The sequence below is a fragment of the Podarcis liolepis genome (assembly GCF_965112155.1).
Source record: "Podarcis liolepis genome assembly, chromosome: 16".
NCBI classification, from domain to species: domain Eukaryota; kingdom Metazoa; phylum Chordata; class Lepidosauria; order Squamata; family Lacertidae; genus Podarcis; species Podarcis liolepis.
The window spans coordinates 27,564,702-27,580,074 of record NC_139567.1 but is presented as its reverse complement, the minus strand read 5'-3'; the positions used below and the strand labels follow the sequence as shown (position 1 = coordinate 27,580,074).

The window sequence follows — 15,373 nt, the reverse complement described above, 5'->3', positions numbered from 1 at the left end:
TTATACCCTGCCCATCTGGCTGGGTTTCCCCAGCCACTCTGGGCGGCTTCCAAAAGAATATTAAAATACTGTGATACATCAAACATTAAAAGCTTCCCTAAACAGGGCTGCCTTCAGATGTCTTCTAAAAGTCTGGTAGTTGTTGTTCTCTTTGACATCTGGTGGGAGGGCGTTCCACAGGGAGGGCGCCACTACCGAGAAGGCCCTCTGCCTGGTTCCCTGTAACTTGGCTTCTCACAGTGAGGGAACCGCCAGAAGGCCCTCGGTGCTGGACCTCAGTGTCCGGGCTGTGGTTTTGTGCTACTAGCCAAGCCACTTGTGCAAAATGACCACTCGGTCGTCAGTACTGATTTGAAGGTGATATAGGGATTTCATTCATTATCATCATCATCAAACTATCCTGTCCCTATCTACTTTCCACCTCCCCACAGACCAAGATGGTGCAACACATTCGCAAGAAACACCCTGAGTTTGCTCAGATTCCAACTAACACGATACATGTGCCGTTGACAACAGCTGTAATCAGTGCTACCCCTGCAGTATTAACTTCTGACAGCACTGCTGGGGAGACCGTTGTGGTAAGTATTTAATGGTACATAACAAAATTATGTAAAGAAGTAGATCTATCATAGAACCATTGGGAAATTCCAGAAGATTATGGTCCAGTTCCGACCAAATGACAAACCATGGTTCCTTGTGACTTGTTAAAACAAACCAAGGTATCATATCACAGTGTGACATCCTGGTTTGCTTTAATTAAGCATAGTCAGAACAAACCACAGTTCCCTGAGTCTGACATAATGGGATACCATAGTTACTTCAAAAATGAAAGTTGACGCTTTCAGCCTCCTCTCATGCATGAAGAAGGGGGAGCAGGGGAGTGCTCAAGTCCCATGTTGGGTTTTCTGAGAACTCTAAAGGCTGCCTGAAGTGGAGTGTGATACAGTAATCCAGTCTCTCACAAAGTATGAATTAGGCTCTCCCACGTTAGATGTTTCTTAGCAGACTGATGAGAGCAGGAAATTTGGAAACCATTGCCCTGCAGATGGAACTTTACTCGCATTCCCTTCTGGGCAGCCTTCTGAGTGCCACATGCTAGTGGAGGGCAGGACCAGGTGTGAAAGCAGGCAGAGCAACAGATGTAAAATTAACCTTTGTACAGTAAGCTTGTTTCTACCCACACACCCTTCTCTGTTTTCCATCCAGACAAGCAAATGTCTTAAGAGTGCGAGAAGCTGGGACTTTAAGGGGGTGGCCTGTGGAGAATGTAAAGGATTTAGATCTGTGGTTCCCAACGTGGGGCATCCCCCCACAGGAGGGCAATTTGATTTTTAAGGGGGGGCAATTCGAGAATGAGTTATTAACAGTTAATAGCCTTTTAGGCTTCCTCCACATGAATAGGAATTCACTTTTTGAATAATAAGAATTATATGTCATGTGAGGGGGGAGGACGTCAGGATTTTAGAGATCCTTAGGTGGAGCATGGCCAAAAAAGGCTGGGAATCACTGATTTAGACAAAGGCCTGGAGGGCCACATTTGACCCACAGGCCTAAGGTTCCTCACCCATGCCCTACAGAATGTGGCTTAGGGTCTTTTGCAGAAGACACCTGGAGATGTTTGCTGAGTAGGCCCATTTTTCTAGCATACCTCTTCTGATTGTGACACACTGTCATCCGCATAGCCTAGGCCTCACCATTGGGGTAGAAGGAAGCTGTGTGTAAGGTTTTCTGTTAACTATTCAGTTATAGGTTTCTGATAGTTATGTCCTGTGCAATGAAATAATTACCAGGTTGCCAAGTGTTCACCTGTCTATCCCTCTGCCTATCTCCCCCTTCTTCAGACAACAGATTTACTGACCCAAGCCATGACAGAACTGTCGCAGACACTGACCACCGACTACAGAACTCCGCAGGGCGATTTCCAGCGAATCCAGTACATCCCCGGCTTGCAGCAGCCTCAACACATACTACAGGTTGTGCAAGTGGCTCCGGTGAGTGTTCTGTCTGGTTTGCTTTTGTCTTTCTCGGTGTCATGGATGCCTCTACTGTGCCTCTGTCTCAGAGGCACTCTTGAGAAAACTGGCCATCACCTGAAGATGAACTAGGGAAAAAAGGTCCACCAGAGGGTGGGGGAAGATGCATGAATTGCCCACCAGTTGGGTGTAATGGATACCGTATTGGACTTGGGCCAGGGAGATCTGGATTCAAATATTTGCTCAGTCATGAAACTCTCCAAGTGTACTTGAACCTATCGCTCTCACTCGGCTTAACAGAGTGAAGATTTTTTGAAAATGCAAGGAAAATGCCAATGCACAAGCTCCTTGGCAAAAGGGTGGGAGACAGATCAGATTAGATTAATGGTGGCAGTGAGCATTGGGCATAGTGCACGTTAGGTGGTAAAGTTTGGCCTCTGCTTTGGAGGGATGGAATTGACAGGTGGTCCCAATGTAAAAACAAAATACTCAGTGACTAGGACGCAGGGGAGAAATCACCTTACAGGGTTAATGGGAGAGTGAACTATGAAATAAATTATAACTACTTGTCAGCCTTTCAGGTAGGCTGCGAAAGACATGAGATGTATAGATTTGAAAATGCAGAGCAGACAATATTTTCAGCCCTATAATTTTAGTTGCCGCTGATAACTGGCTAAACAGTGCTGTTGTTGAATCAATTTGAACATTGATTGAGTCCATCTTATTGCAGTCTTGCATTTCCTTTGTGGTTATTTCTCATTAAATGGCTAAAATTAATTAGGCTTTGTTTAGCAAGTAATATTCTAGAAATGTTTTCTGTTTCCCTGGTGTAAGATTCTACACCTAATCAAAATGTTAAAAGCATTTTCAGATACATGAACAAATCAAGAAAATTACCTCCTGTTGGTGGTAAATTTCTTGTTTAGCTTTAAGTGGAGAGTTTGATTTTTTTAAAAATTGTTTATTAATCAGCAACCCTGCCCTGCTAGACCAGTGATGGCTCATTATTACTTGATATATTCGTATCATGTTAGCCTCTAGAGGCACTATGTCCAAGGCATTAGGCCTGACATTAGTTACATTATGGTAGCAGTGTGGCTGCTGCTGCCTCAAGACAAGATTGCACACTGTTCCCATAACAGATGAATGAGAAAGCACATGAGAATCACAAGAGGACAGTAAGGGCAGCCCTAGCATTAGGCAGGGCAATGTGGCCTGCTTAGGTGGCTGGTTTAGGAAGTAGTCTCAAGGTCAGCAAATTGTTATTTAGTTTATTTTTGCCATCATTTGGATTTTCAGCCCCAGGCACTACAATTTTGGGGGCCGGTTGTGAGATACTCAGTGGCTTGTCAACCTGGGTTATACTGAAGCAGGCCATGTATCCCAGCACTGTCTGCTCTGCTTGGTAACGTCCCTCCAATGTCTCGAGCAGAAGTTTCCCAGTCCTGCTATGCAGTATTACACTCTTCTAACCAGAGATGCCAGGGATTGGACCTCAGCCCTTCTGCAGGCAAAGGGTGTGCTCTGCCATTACGCTGTAGTGCCTTCCCATCTTGCTGACTACTTTGGGGAAACAAGACTAAATATTACCATCTGGAAGGCTTTTATTTCATTCTTTTTGGCTACCTGCCATGGCGGGCCAATGGACTTATGCAGAAGGAACCCTAATCCTCAATGTACAGTGGTACCTCTGGTTACAGACGATTCAGGTTACAGACTCCGCTAACCCAGAAGTAGTACCTCAGGTTAAGAACTTTGCTTCAGGATGAGAACAGAAATTGTGTGGCGGTGGTCTGGCAGCAGCAGGAGGCCCCATTAGCTAAAGTGGTACCTCAGGTTAAGAACAGTTTCAGGTTAAGAACGGACCTCCAGAACAAATTAAGTTCTTTTTTTTTAATGATATTTTATTAAAGTTTCCAAATTATAACAAAACAAATGGAAAAAAGAAAAAAAACATAGAAAATAGAAACAGTTAAAAACACATTAATTTTCGTAACATATCTTCATACATTTCCCCAGACCTCCTCATCCCTCCCTTTTTTGTATTCCAGTTCAATTTGTTAGTTCAGCAAATCCTTACCATCAAGTTTTTACCCTATTCTAATCTTTCATTACATTACCTTACTCTATTCTCCTCATTGTCTTATAAAAAACCTTAACCTAAATTTTATTTTTGATAACTTCTCTTAACCGTTATATTCTTTCCTAATCCCTTAAACTTTTATACCAGAGCCAAGCAATTTCATTTCATGCATCCTTCTAATATTCATCAATTATATAAAATTGTCCTAATAACAAAAGATAAAAGTCTTCATCCAACGTCCCTTCCCCCAGGTCCTGGGTTTGTCAGTCCATTTATCCCATTAAGCTGGCACATTAACCTGGTGATCTTATATCCAAGGCTCTTAAATCCCTTCCATGTCCCTTCCACTGTTTTTCTTCATGTTTTTTTTCCACACGTGTGGTCTCCAATTTAATAATGCTTTTACCTCCTTCCAACCAAAAGGTCCCGTAGTACTTAAATGCATGTTTCAAAGTCCCTCCAAACTTTGGGATCCCCATATCTCCAAGCCTCTCACAATCCACTACCACACTCGGAAAGTCCATCTGTCCCTGTTTAGGGGGGTCAATCCAACCCCCCATTTCCAGTCCAGTCGAAACTTCATCTTTCCGAGTCTGATTTTTACGAAAGTCAATTGCCAATTCCAAAGGTTCATGTTCCTGCAGGGCCACAACCTCCATCTGTGGCTCCATTTCTGACTCCCAAAGTTCAGCAGAATCTTCTTCTTTCCTCTGTTCTGACAAGGCACAGTCCTGGTATAATTCCTGGGTAAACTCCATACTTTTTTCTACTGCCTGTCCAAGATTTCCCACATTCTGCTTAAGATTTCCAACCAAATCAGTCATCAAATTCATTCCCTCATGAATTTCTTCCAGTAAAGCATTTGTTTTGAGAAAAGTGCTCAACAACATTTCTGAGCACATTGTCCTTCAAGGTCACCACTCAATTCCCACGGGTTATACTGTAGCGGCTGGAAATTCCCTAGTTACAGTTTCACTATCCCCCCCAGAGGGAAAACTTCTGTTGCAAATTACAAATCCAGCCCCAAAGTTTCTTTTATTTTTAGATACTTTGTCTATCGCAGAACAAATTAAGTTCTTAAACTGAGGTACCACTGTATTGTTCACTCCTGCATCTTTCAAATAGTTTCTGTGTTCTTACATTACCAGACCAGTGTGGGATAAAGCTACAGGGAAGCTATAATTGCGCCCCAGCCCCAATAACATGTGAATCCAGACCCTGGAGTAAAAGGAGTAGCAATTCTGAACTAAATGCAACCACAGCCCCATCATATATGATGATGACGATGATGCCACTCATCTGGCTACCCCAGCCACTCTGGGCGGCTTCCAACAAATTAGAACACAATAGGACATCAAACATTTACAGGACGGAGTTGTGCTTTTATGTTTCTTTCCTCCCAGGCTACCTCACCCCACCAGTCTCAACATTCCACAGTGGACGTCGGACAGTTGCAGGACACTCAGACATACGCCCAGCATGCCATCCAAGTGCAGCATATCCAGGTCACAGAATCAAGCCCAACAGCCCCAGCATCTTCACAGGTCAGCCATATATACATTATTTAGTTATTTCTTACAGTGACTAACGAAACAGAAATGTTGAATTCTTTATTTTAGCTTCTGCCTTCCTCGGTCTGTCTGATGAAAGGGGGGGGGGGGAGGCAGCTGTTATAGAGGTTTGAGGATGTAATAATGCTCAGAAGGGCTCCATTCACTGAAGCAAAGCAGCGCTGGTCCTATTCTCCAGGCTGAAGCCATGCTGTGTTAATGCGTTCAGTGTGTACATACAGACACTCTCCCTTTTTGCTAAATCTGTTGCAATTATTGATAAGTAGGACAGGCTTGTAGGGATGCAGGTGGCACTGTGGGTTAAACCACAGAGCCTAGGACTTGCCGATCAGAAGGTCGGCGGTTCGAATCCCCGCGACGGGGTGAGCTCCTGTTGCTCGGTCCTTGCTCCTGCCAACCTAGCAGTTTGAAAGCACGTCAAAGTACAAGTAGATAAATAGGTACCGCTACAGCGGGAAGGTAAACGGCGTTTCCGTGCGCTGCTCTGGTTCGCCAGGAGCGGCTTAGTCATGCTGGCCACATGACCCGGAAGCTGTACGCTGGCTCCCTCGGCCAATAAAGCGAGATGAGTGCCGCAACCCCAGAGCTGGCCACGACTGGACCTAATGGTCAGGGGTCCCTTTACCTTTAGGACAGGATGTAGTTGCTTTTTATCACCCTTGTTGTGAGAAAAACAATGAAAAGCCCTTAAATGCTGCTTTGGCTGAGGGTTTTTTGTTTTGCTTTACACCCCAAACCAGTGTTTATAAATTAGAACTGTGTAAAGGCATACCTCGGAGATATTGCAGGCTCAGTTCCAGACCATCACAATAAAGCAAGTATTGCAGTAAAGCGAGCCACACTGTTTAAATTTTTGCTTCCCAGTTCATATAAAAGGCACACTATACTGTAGTCTATTAAGCCAGCACCCCCTGGCTGCAGAGGTGGGAGCGGAAAAACCCATCTCCAGCCCTAGCAAGCTCTATTCTTATGGCCAGAAGAGGGGCAGTGGTGGTAGCAGGGGGCCAAGCTGCCTACAACTACACCTGCGCCCTTGTAAGGGACAGCACCTGTGAAGTGTGGTTAAACAAAGCACAATATGAGGTATGCGTGTATTGGCCTAAATTGTGTTTATTAGTTCCAAGGCAAAAGCACTGAAACAACAGGTGGTGTTCGTAGCTCAGTTGTGAAAGTAGATTTAGTCACCGCTTATGGGAAAGTTGTTGCTGTAACTTGCTGTAGGTGAAAAGTGCGATATTCATAACTTTTGTCTTGCCTTGTGTTGTTGCTTTTCACTGATTGAGAAGATTAGTGACAGGACCTTTCAGGTGGAGATAGTTTAACTAATACAGTATTGAGATCCTGAAGATCTATGCTGCAACTGACACTTCTGTTATTCTAGGTGGGAAGTCAGCCCTTAAGTCCTTCATCCCAACCATCTCAGCAGGAGCTCAGCCCTTCCCAGATGCAGGCAACCAGCTCGTCACAAAGCCAAACTCTCCAATCACAGCAAGGTTCTTCGGTCCAGCAAGCATACCTTCCCAGTTCATGGAACTCATTCCGCAGCTATCGTAAGTGTGCAAAAAGGCTCTGCTACTGCTTGCTCTCAGCGGTGTTGGAAAAGTGCCTGCACCTCATTCACAGTTTCCAAGCTGTGATTTAATAAATAATGGTTGAGAAGCCCCTTAAAGAAGAACAACAGCTGTAAGGCTTCTTCGTATTACATATCCAAGTCTTTTCTTTTCCAGGTTGAGCTACAAGCCATACATTTTCTGACGTCTTATACAAGCAGGCCAACTTCTTGTTCTAATTGCATTGCTTTGAGGAGGGTGTTGTGTAAACTGAAAACAATGTTCATAGCATCATGCAGCTGATAAAATTTTGTAAGCATCAGAAGATGCTTATGTTAATACACCACTACAAGAGAGGGTGGGGAGGCACATTTTCCTTGCTTCCTTTATTAGAAGGCCAATGATACTTAAATTTCATCCATAAATTGTAAAAAATCACAATTAGAGCTGGAGGGGTTATGCTAGGAGGTCTCAGGTTTAGCTCTGACAAGTCACAAAAAGAGTTTACAGAGATCTCAGAAGGCACCTTTTGTTTTTTTTATGCACTTGTAGCCTCCAGATGCTAGGGCCAAGTGTTTTCAGACTTGATCTTCTCAATATATTTATATTTAAAAGTCACAGACTGAAATGTAGACTTCAGTGAGCTTCAGGTAAACCCACAAGGCTTACTTTGACCTTCTGAATGTTTTTTTGTATTGATGGTGTTTAAGTGAGGGTCCTGCCCTCCTTATATGGGAGCAGGCCTGGGGCTAAATTCAGTGGGTTAGGACTACATCTTAACTCTGTTTATCTTCTCAATTTTCCCCTCTAGCCTCTGATATTCAGATGATGACCCTCCCACAGGGCCAGTATGTGATTGCGGAGGCAGCCGTAGGAACTCCTGTCACTACAGTGAACACAGGGCAAGTGAAAACAGTTGCCCAGGTAAGATGACTGAGGAAATATAAGGAAAGCACTTTGAACATTTGAAATATGTTGCATACGTCCTAAGCAGCATTATTATGGGTGGTCAAAGAAACATTCAGAATTCTTGGTAATAATAACAACTGGAAGCTATTGCACAGGGCTTTTTCTAAATGTTCCAGGATTAATCCCATATTATGGATGTGGGGACTGAGAGTGCCTAAGAGTAAAATTGCATCTTATTCTGGCAAAGTCAGATCACATATATGCTTAGCAGAATGAGTCAGCTATGTTCATGAAATCTGTTATTTTAGAAATATTAATTCGTCCCTTCTATATATGCTAATCCCTCATCTTGGTTCAAAGGTTTATGTGTATGTGAAAATGGGATATAGTTTAAACATCCCCGGCACTCCCAGAGCTGGTGCACCAAGCAGACCTTGCCCAGCAAGCGAGGTCAAGAACTTAACACTTCTTTTAGCACCAGGTGTGCTTTTTAGCTCTTGGGTTTGTTTGCGGGCAAGGCCCTCTCAGCACACTGGCCCTGGAAGGCTAGGGATGCTCACATTAACTTGTGAGAGCATCCCAGAGCCTTCGCGGTCAGTGTGCTGAGTGGGCCTTGCCCAGCAAGCAAGGTGGAGCACTTAAAAACCATTTTCACACCAGGTAGCCCCTAGTGGACCTGGTGCGAAACGAGCTTTTTGGCTCTCCGACTTGCTTGGGACTTGGGCAGTTTCAGCCAGCCCACCTTCAGCTACTTATGGGTGAAATCAGGCAAGTTGGATGCACGTAAGATGAGGGATTACTGTATCAAAGAACATTTAAGGAATAGCTAACTCAGCTCAAAGACCTGCTCTAATTAATCAATCACCTGTGTGCCACAGGGTGCAGCAAACACCAGGTTATTTTACAGTTCCTACTTTTATTGACTTAACCTATATTTTTTGTGTATTCATAACATACAACAACCAAAGTTGAGGCAGAAATAAGTTATTGAGGATATGAGAGAAAAATATTAAAAACAGGATAACCTATGTTGGTTTCTTTTCCTGTAGACACATTACGTATTAGCTGAAGGTCAATCTGACTTGGATGTAAAGCCAAACCTCTCACTTTCCAGTAGCATAGAAGTGGGTCTGTCTCAGCCATCGACACATTCTGACTCCTTGGAATCACAAACGGCGAATCAGCAACAAACGACGCAATACATCATAACCACCACAACCAATGGCAATGAAAGCAGTGATGTGCACACGGAAAAGCCGTGAATTCTCCTTTGTGGCAGAGAAAGGAGGAGATCCAGCGGAATCTGCTGACTTTTTAGATTCATAATCCTGAATATTTGAGGCACTAAGAGATGTTTTAACAAGTTTGTTTGTATAACTTGAAGTTCCTCGTCTCATGCTGAATTTGCAGAATTTCAGGTCTAGATGATACCTAAAGCTGCTCACAGCAGTTAGGATGCCAGCAATTCCCGGAGCTCTTGAACAAAGAATGGTGTAAAACAAAATGGAAACTAAGATTCTTCTGGACCCTCCCTTTTTTAATTTATTCCAGGGGAACCCTTATTTTTCATTTGCTGAAGCCTTCACAACAATGAAAGGTTTGCTGAACACGTAACTGCTGGCAGAATATGTCTCATGTATGTGTTTCATACCTGCAGTTTTTAAAAGCAGTCTGTCCTCAGTAGCTAATTACATTTCTTTTGGCTTAATTTCTTAAGTAGCCATGGACGAAAGGAATATACCAGCATAGGAAGGGGGGGGGAGAGAGAAATAAATAGGAAAATTGCCTGAAAGGAAAGGAGCAATTACTGACCATTGTTTCCCACAGCGTTTGGGACAGTTGGGACAGTGAAACTGTGAAGCTGTGCAGAAGCAGTTAAGTTATTTTTCTTTTCTTTTTTTAAATTTTATTTTTGGAACCTTGTGAACTGTTTACATGCCGTCTGCACTGTCCTGGTACTCAGTTCTGGAGAGTATGAAGGAAGCTATCTTGGAGCCCTCCCAAGTCTCAAACCTATTCAAATCACAGGAGCATTTAAGGTAACACCGAGTTTCAACCTTCAGCTTGTTGACTGTGTTCCTTCTGTACAAGGGGGAAGATTCCTTTTCCCTAGTAAACAAGAATAAAAAGGCTCAGTGATGTTTTAATGTGTCCAGCAGCTTTCATTGTATATGTTACTAACTTGTATCAGGGCTGGGGTTTGAAACCTAAGTGCATTTTATTAAAAGAACTTCTTTGAACTTTGTTCTTTTTATACAGTTGCTGCTGGAGGGACCCCTTTACTTCACAGTATTGGATGATAAATCCAGAACCTTCAGTTCAGCATAGCTGGAGATCTTGTATTTCTGCTGCCTGAAATATTTCATTCATTCCTCTCCCACCCTTACTAGGCGCTGTATAAAAACTGCAAATAACTGGGCTGTTTCATAAAATGACCAGCCTTTCACTCAGGAAAATGAACACAAAGACAGCAAATCGCTATTTCAGGGCAGCAACAAAAGACATTAAAAACAATAGCTGCCTGACTGAATATGCCTGGGGCATCCCTTGTGAAATTGAGATTCATGGGGTTGTGCAAGAGAGCTGTTCTGATATTGTAGGTCCCCCCCTTTCATTTCACTGCAGCTTGTGCTACAAGAGGCATTCCAGGTGAAACAAGGATAAAGTTTGGGACCAGATAAAGGAGAAGCTGTTTCTTTAAGGCACTTCATTTGCGTGCTGGCCCCATTCAGGAGTCTGTCTGCTTTTTAAACCAATTGGGAAGTATCATTTTACTACTGTTGGGAGATATATACTACCCTGGAGTGCCGCTGTGTAATACACTGCTTTTATTCCAGGCCTCTTCAACCCTCTGGTGCTGTGATGAATTGTATATGGAGCACCTTCATCCTTTCGGTTTGAAGTGTTAAGTCGTTTAAATAGGAACAGAAGTTGTTTGGGCCATCTCAGCCATCACAAAATCAGCCTGGCACCTCAGTCATAAACCTATTACTTGGGGGAAAAATCCAATTAATTCCAGTGAAATGGACATACATATAATGCAGACAGGAGCAGGGAAGGAGGGAGATGCCTTCCTCAATAAATGGCAAATGCTCCACAGCTTGATTCCGTGAAACACAATATTGTTGTCTTTAAAAAAACCCAAACTTTATTAGTTCGAGTTAGCCACTCTGGAAATATGTACAGCAATCACCACATCGATCAAGTAGGTGCTCTGTGATTTGGCAAAGCAGAATGTGTTCACTAGACCTCACAAACATACAAAATTATAAATCCTAAACAGAAAGGGAAAGCAAGGCTCTTCCAAGTTGTTGCTAAAAGCAGAACAATGTTACATTACCACAGGGCAGAAACTTCTTGTTCTTTTGTCTTTTCACCTACACACTAGGCCACCAAGTAAGAAGGATGGTGGTGACCAATGTAACTGAACAGATATGTGAACCAGATCTGCAAGGGGCAAACAGAGGAGAGGCAGGGAATCCACTGCACGAGTGGAAATACAAACAGGGACCAACTTCGTTAGATACAACCCAAAGTCCTTTTCTTCTTTAAAACTGCTAAAAGCTGGGCAGTAAAATCACAACATTTAATGAAAGAAGAACCTAGCACAAGTTACTACAATGTGCTGGTCTAGTCTTGTTTAGTAGTGTAATGTTCATTGTACACTCAGTGACTGATGTAGCATGCTAATATTCTTGCACTACCTTCCCAGGTGTAAAAAGAAATCCCCGCCCCTTTACATATACAGTGGTGCCTCGCAAGATGAAAAGAATCCGTTCTGTGATTCTCTTCGTCTAGCGGTTTTTTTGTCTTGCAAAGCAAGCCCATTGGCGGATTAGCGGCTTTTAGCGGCTTATCTGCTGATCGGATCAGCTGATAAGCGGCTTAGCGGCTTAGAAAAGGGGGGGGGAGGGAAAAAAACCCGCAGGAACTCGCAAGGCATTGTCGTCTTGCAAAGCAAGCCCATAGGAAATTCGTTTTGCGAAGCACCTCCAAAACGGAAAACCCTTTCGTCTAGCGGGTTTTCCGTCTTGCGAGGCATTCGTCTTGCGGGGCACCACTGTAAACTATATTGATTTGTTGCTGGTGTTACTTTGCAGGGCTAGCATAACCCACACTCTCACCAGTCACACCTGCTGCAATATGGTTATAATAACAAACTTTATCTGCCCTGGGTTAACAGTGTGATTTTTTAAATCTTCACCTCTTTGTGATATACCTGGGAATCTGGGGGCTATAGTTTGGGGATGCCCCATGCACTGCAGACATCGATGCTCACTCTTCATGAGACTGCAGTCCTGCACCTGATTTCTTGGAAGTAAGCCCCAGCTGAACTCAGTAGGACTTACTTCTAAGTAAACAGAGGATCCGTCTGCACGGTCTTTTCGCTTATTTTGCTCATGCATACATTCCCTCATGACAGGAATTAGAACAGCTACCATTTGATGCATGGGAAATGTGTTAAAGCAGTCTAGTAGTTTCAGAGCAGTGTTTGAACCTGTGTACAGCGGTGCCCCGCAAGATGAATGCCTCGCAAGACGGAAAACTCGCTAGACGAAAGAGTGTTCCATTTTGGAGGTGCTTCGCAAAACAAATCTCCTATGGGCTTGCTTCGCAAGATGAAAATGTCTTGTGAGTTCCTGAGGGGTTCCCCCCCCCATTTTTCTAAGTCGCTAAGCCGCTTATCAGCTGATCCGATAAGCCGCTAAAAGCCGCTAATAGTGCTAATCCGCTAATCCGTCAATGGGCTTGCTTCGCAAGACGAAAAAACCGCTAGATGAAGAGAATCACAGAACGGATTCTTTTCGTCTTGCGAGGCACCACTGTATTTCAGAGTAGAATTTAATAGGAGGATCCCTGTGCCTTTATTGGCACAGCTGCATAAATCGGCAGAATCAGCAGGCAAACATGTTTCAGTATGAACATTCAGTGATGTGACAAGCCATAACTGCTGCTTTTCTCGGTGCTCTGCAGTTGTCAAATAGCACACAAACAGTGTCAGAAAAGAAAAATCAGCCTTGGCTCCTGTTTATTTGTATGCATTGTAATTTCCTGATAGGGCTATAGAAATAATAAATTGTGTGTTGGGGAAGAAACAGTCAGAAACCCCTCCACCATTTTACTTGATGCAAAAATATATAGAGTTGTTTGTTCCACTCAGTTGATCTGCTGAAGTTACAACGCAGAGTACTAACCACTATAAGATCACGACCCTCCACCTCAGTTCGAATTCGAGTCACGGCAAAAGTTTTCTAGGGACGCGGGTGGCGCTGTGGTCTAAACCACTGAGCCCCTTGGGCTCGCTGATCGGAAGGTCATTGGTTCGAATCCCCGCAATGTGGTGAGCTCCCGTTGCTCTGTCCCAGCTCCTGCCAGCCTAGCAGTTCGAAAGCACACCAGTGCAAGTAGATAAATAGGTACCGCTGCAGTGGAAAGGTAAGCGGCATTTCCGTGTGCTCTGGGTTCCACACGGAAACAGTTTAGTCATGCTGGCTACATGACCCGGAAAGCTGTCTGCGGACAAACGCCAGCTCCCTCAGCCTGAAAGTGAGATGAGCGCCGCAACCCCATAGTCGCCTTTGACTGGACTTAACCGTTCATGGGTCCTTTACCATTTATTTTTTTAAACTGAAGTTAATGGGCTTAGTTTCATTAATTTCAATGGGTCTACTCTGTGTAGGGCTAACATTGGCCACAGCCCACAAGCTCCTCCTGTACCTTTGTGACAGGCAAAAATTCAGCAAGGCAAGCTTTGCCCACTGGATCTCTATATTGGAGAAACCTACATCTTTTGAATTTCTGCCTCTTTTGCAAAAAGAAAAGGCTTCATTCCATTGCTACATTCTTGCCTAGAAACATAAAACACTTCTTCCAAGAGCAGATAAAGATAAGTTAGGCATCAAATAATATACATCCTAAACAACAGGAAGGTATTCAATCTGATCCCATGACACATTTGATGTTCATTCAAAAGCAATCCCCACTGAACTTAATTTTATTACATTCCTATCCAACCTTTCCTTCAGGTCCTAGTCCAGCACTCTAACCACTATACCACATACTCTAACAACACAATGCTGCTTACAAGGCTAGAATACACATAAAAATAAAACTACAACTTCTGTTCCCTCATCCCACCCCCCAGAAAGCAAAACATACCAAATGCAGACTTGACTAAATGTATCTTCAGAGTTACACCTGTTTGGAACCTCCATTTTCAGAACCATTCTGCTGTGGAATATTAGCTACCCAGATGGAGAAACAAGCCTTACTTCTAAATATGTGCGCATCTTGGGTTGAGGCTGCTGTTGTAGGCCCTTACTCAGAAGGAAGCTTCATCAAGCTCCAAAGAGCCTTGTAGCATGTTAACAAATTCATTACATAGCACAGCCACCAGCTTTTAGACTGGAGCCCAACTTCAGGGTGCTACAACCTGCTTTTACTGTTAAGACCAGAAGCACTTGATTAAACCCCTCTGCAAAGTGTTCATGAGACTTCCCATCATAGGATTGGCCAGCTCCATCAGGCCTCCTTTCCTTCAGCTGTCACCTGGCAGCAGCCATCCCACCAGGCTGCCGCAGTGGGGGAGATGGGAAGCAAGGCTCACTCCGGCAGGTACCTCCTGCCTCTGAACTATGCAAGCTAGTCATTTTTAGAACTGTTGAAGAACTAGCGTCTGAGTTTGATTCCACCCTCCAGGATCATTTTGTTTTAATTGATGTCAGCCACTCTGGGAGCCTTTTAGGCTGAAGAGTGGTGTGTATATATAGTGCTTCCCCCATCCCAAATGTTTAGGGGGTACTCTCATTTTTACTCAAGAAAACCACCATTTTATAGTTCAGGAAAAATAAATACAGTAAATGAACAAAAGTACAGATTCACAAAATGTTTAGGGATATGCATACACCTGCATACCTCAGAAAAAGCACTGTGTATATATATATTCATAAGCGTATAAAATTTTACAATCATAAAACTGACTGTAAAAACAGAAACCTCAAAGCGGTTTACAACGAAACACTAAAAACAACTGTTTAAAACAAAAATTAAAATCATAAATGCACTAAGAAGTCTACATGCTCTAAAAAAATGTTCGAAATAAAATAGCCAAATAGATCATATATGCTGCAACCTGACAGGCTGACCCAGAAATAGCCCCCTGCTGTCAATCAATCAGTGGGCTCTCAATCATTCCAGCCGCTGGAGACGCAAACGGAACACGAGGCACACCGTACCGCCGCCGCGCATGCGAAGAAGACGACGACGAGTGCGGCTGCGCGCTTTCCC

General features: G+C 43.6%; 1 protein-coding gene and 1 long non-coding RNA gene across 9 annotated transcripts in view; one reads left to right on the top strand and one right to left on the bottom strand.

Annotated features, from left to right (window-relative positions):
* Positions 1–10,237, top strand: part of PRDM10 (PR/SET domain 10) — a 77,782-nt gene extending 67,545 nt beyond the window's left edge. For all 8 annotated transcript variants that reach the window (XM_083479184.1, XM_083479180.1, XM_083479182.1 and 5 more), the window contains 6 exons: positions 432–578; positions 1,842–1,991; positions 5,460–5,600; positions 7,009–7,177; positions 7,989–8,101; positions 9,136–10,237. In XM_083479184.1, coding sequence (XP_083335310.1) covers positions 432–578; positions 1,842–1,991; positions 5,460–5,600; positions 7,009–7,177; positions 7,989–8,101; positions 9,136–9,348 — 933 coding nt within the window. In that variant the 3' untranslated portion in view covers positions 9,349–10,237. The remainder of the gene's footprint in view (positions 1–431; positions 579–1,841; positions 1,992–5,459; positions 5,601–7,008; positions 7,178–7,988; positions 8,102–9,135) is intronic.
* LOC310695328 lies at positions 10,088–15,346 on the bottom strand. The gene is made up of 3 exons (XR_014520002.1): positions 15,219–15,346; positions 10,885–11,071; positions 10,088–10,195 (listed from the first exon to the last, which is right to left on the bottom strand). It is a non-coding gene; the product is annotated as an uncharacterized lncRNA (long non-coding RNA).
* Between the last annotated feature and the right edge of the window lie 27 nt (positions 15,347–15,373).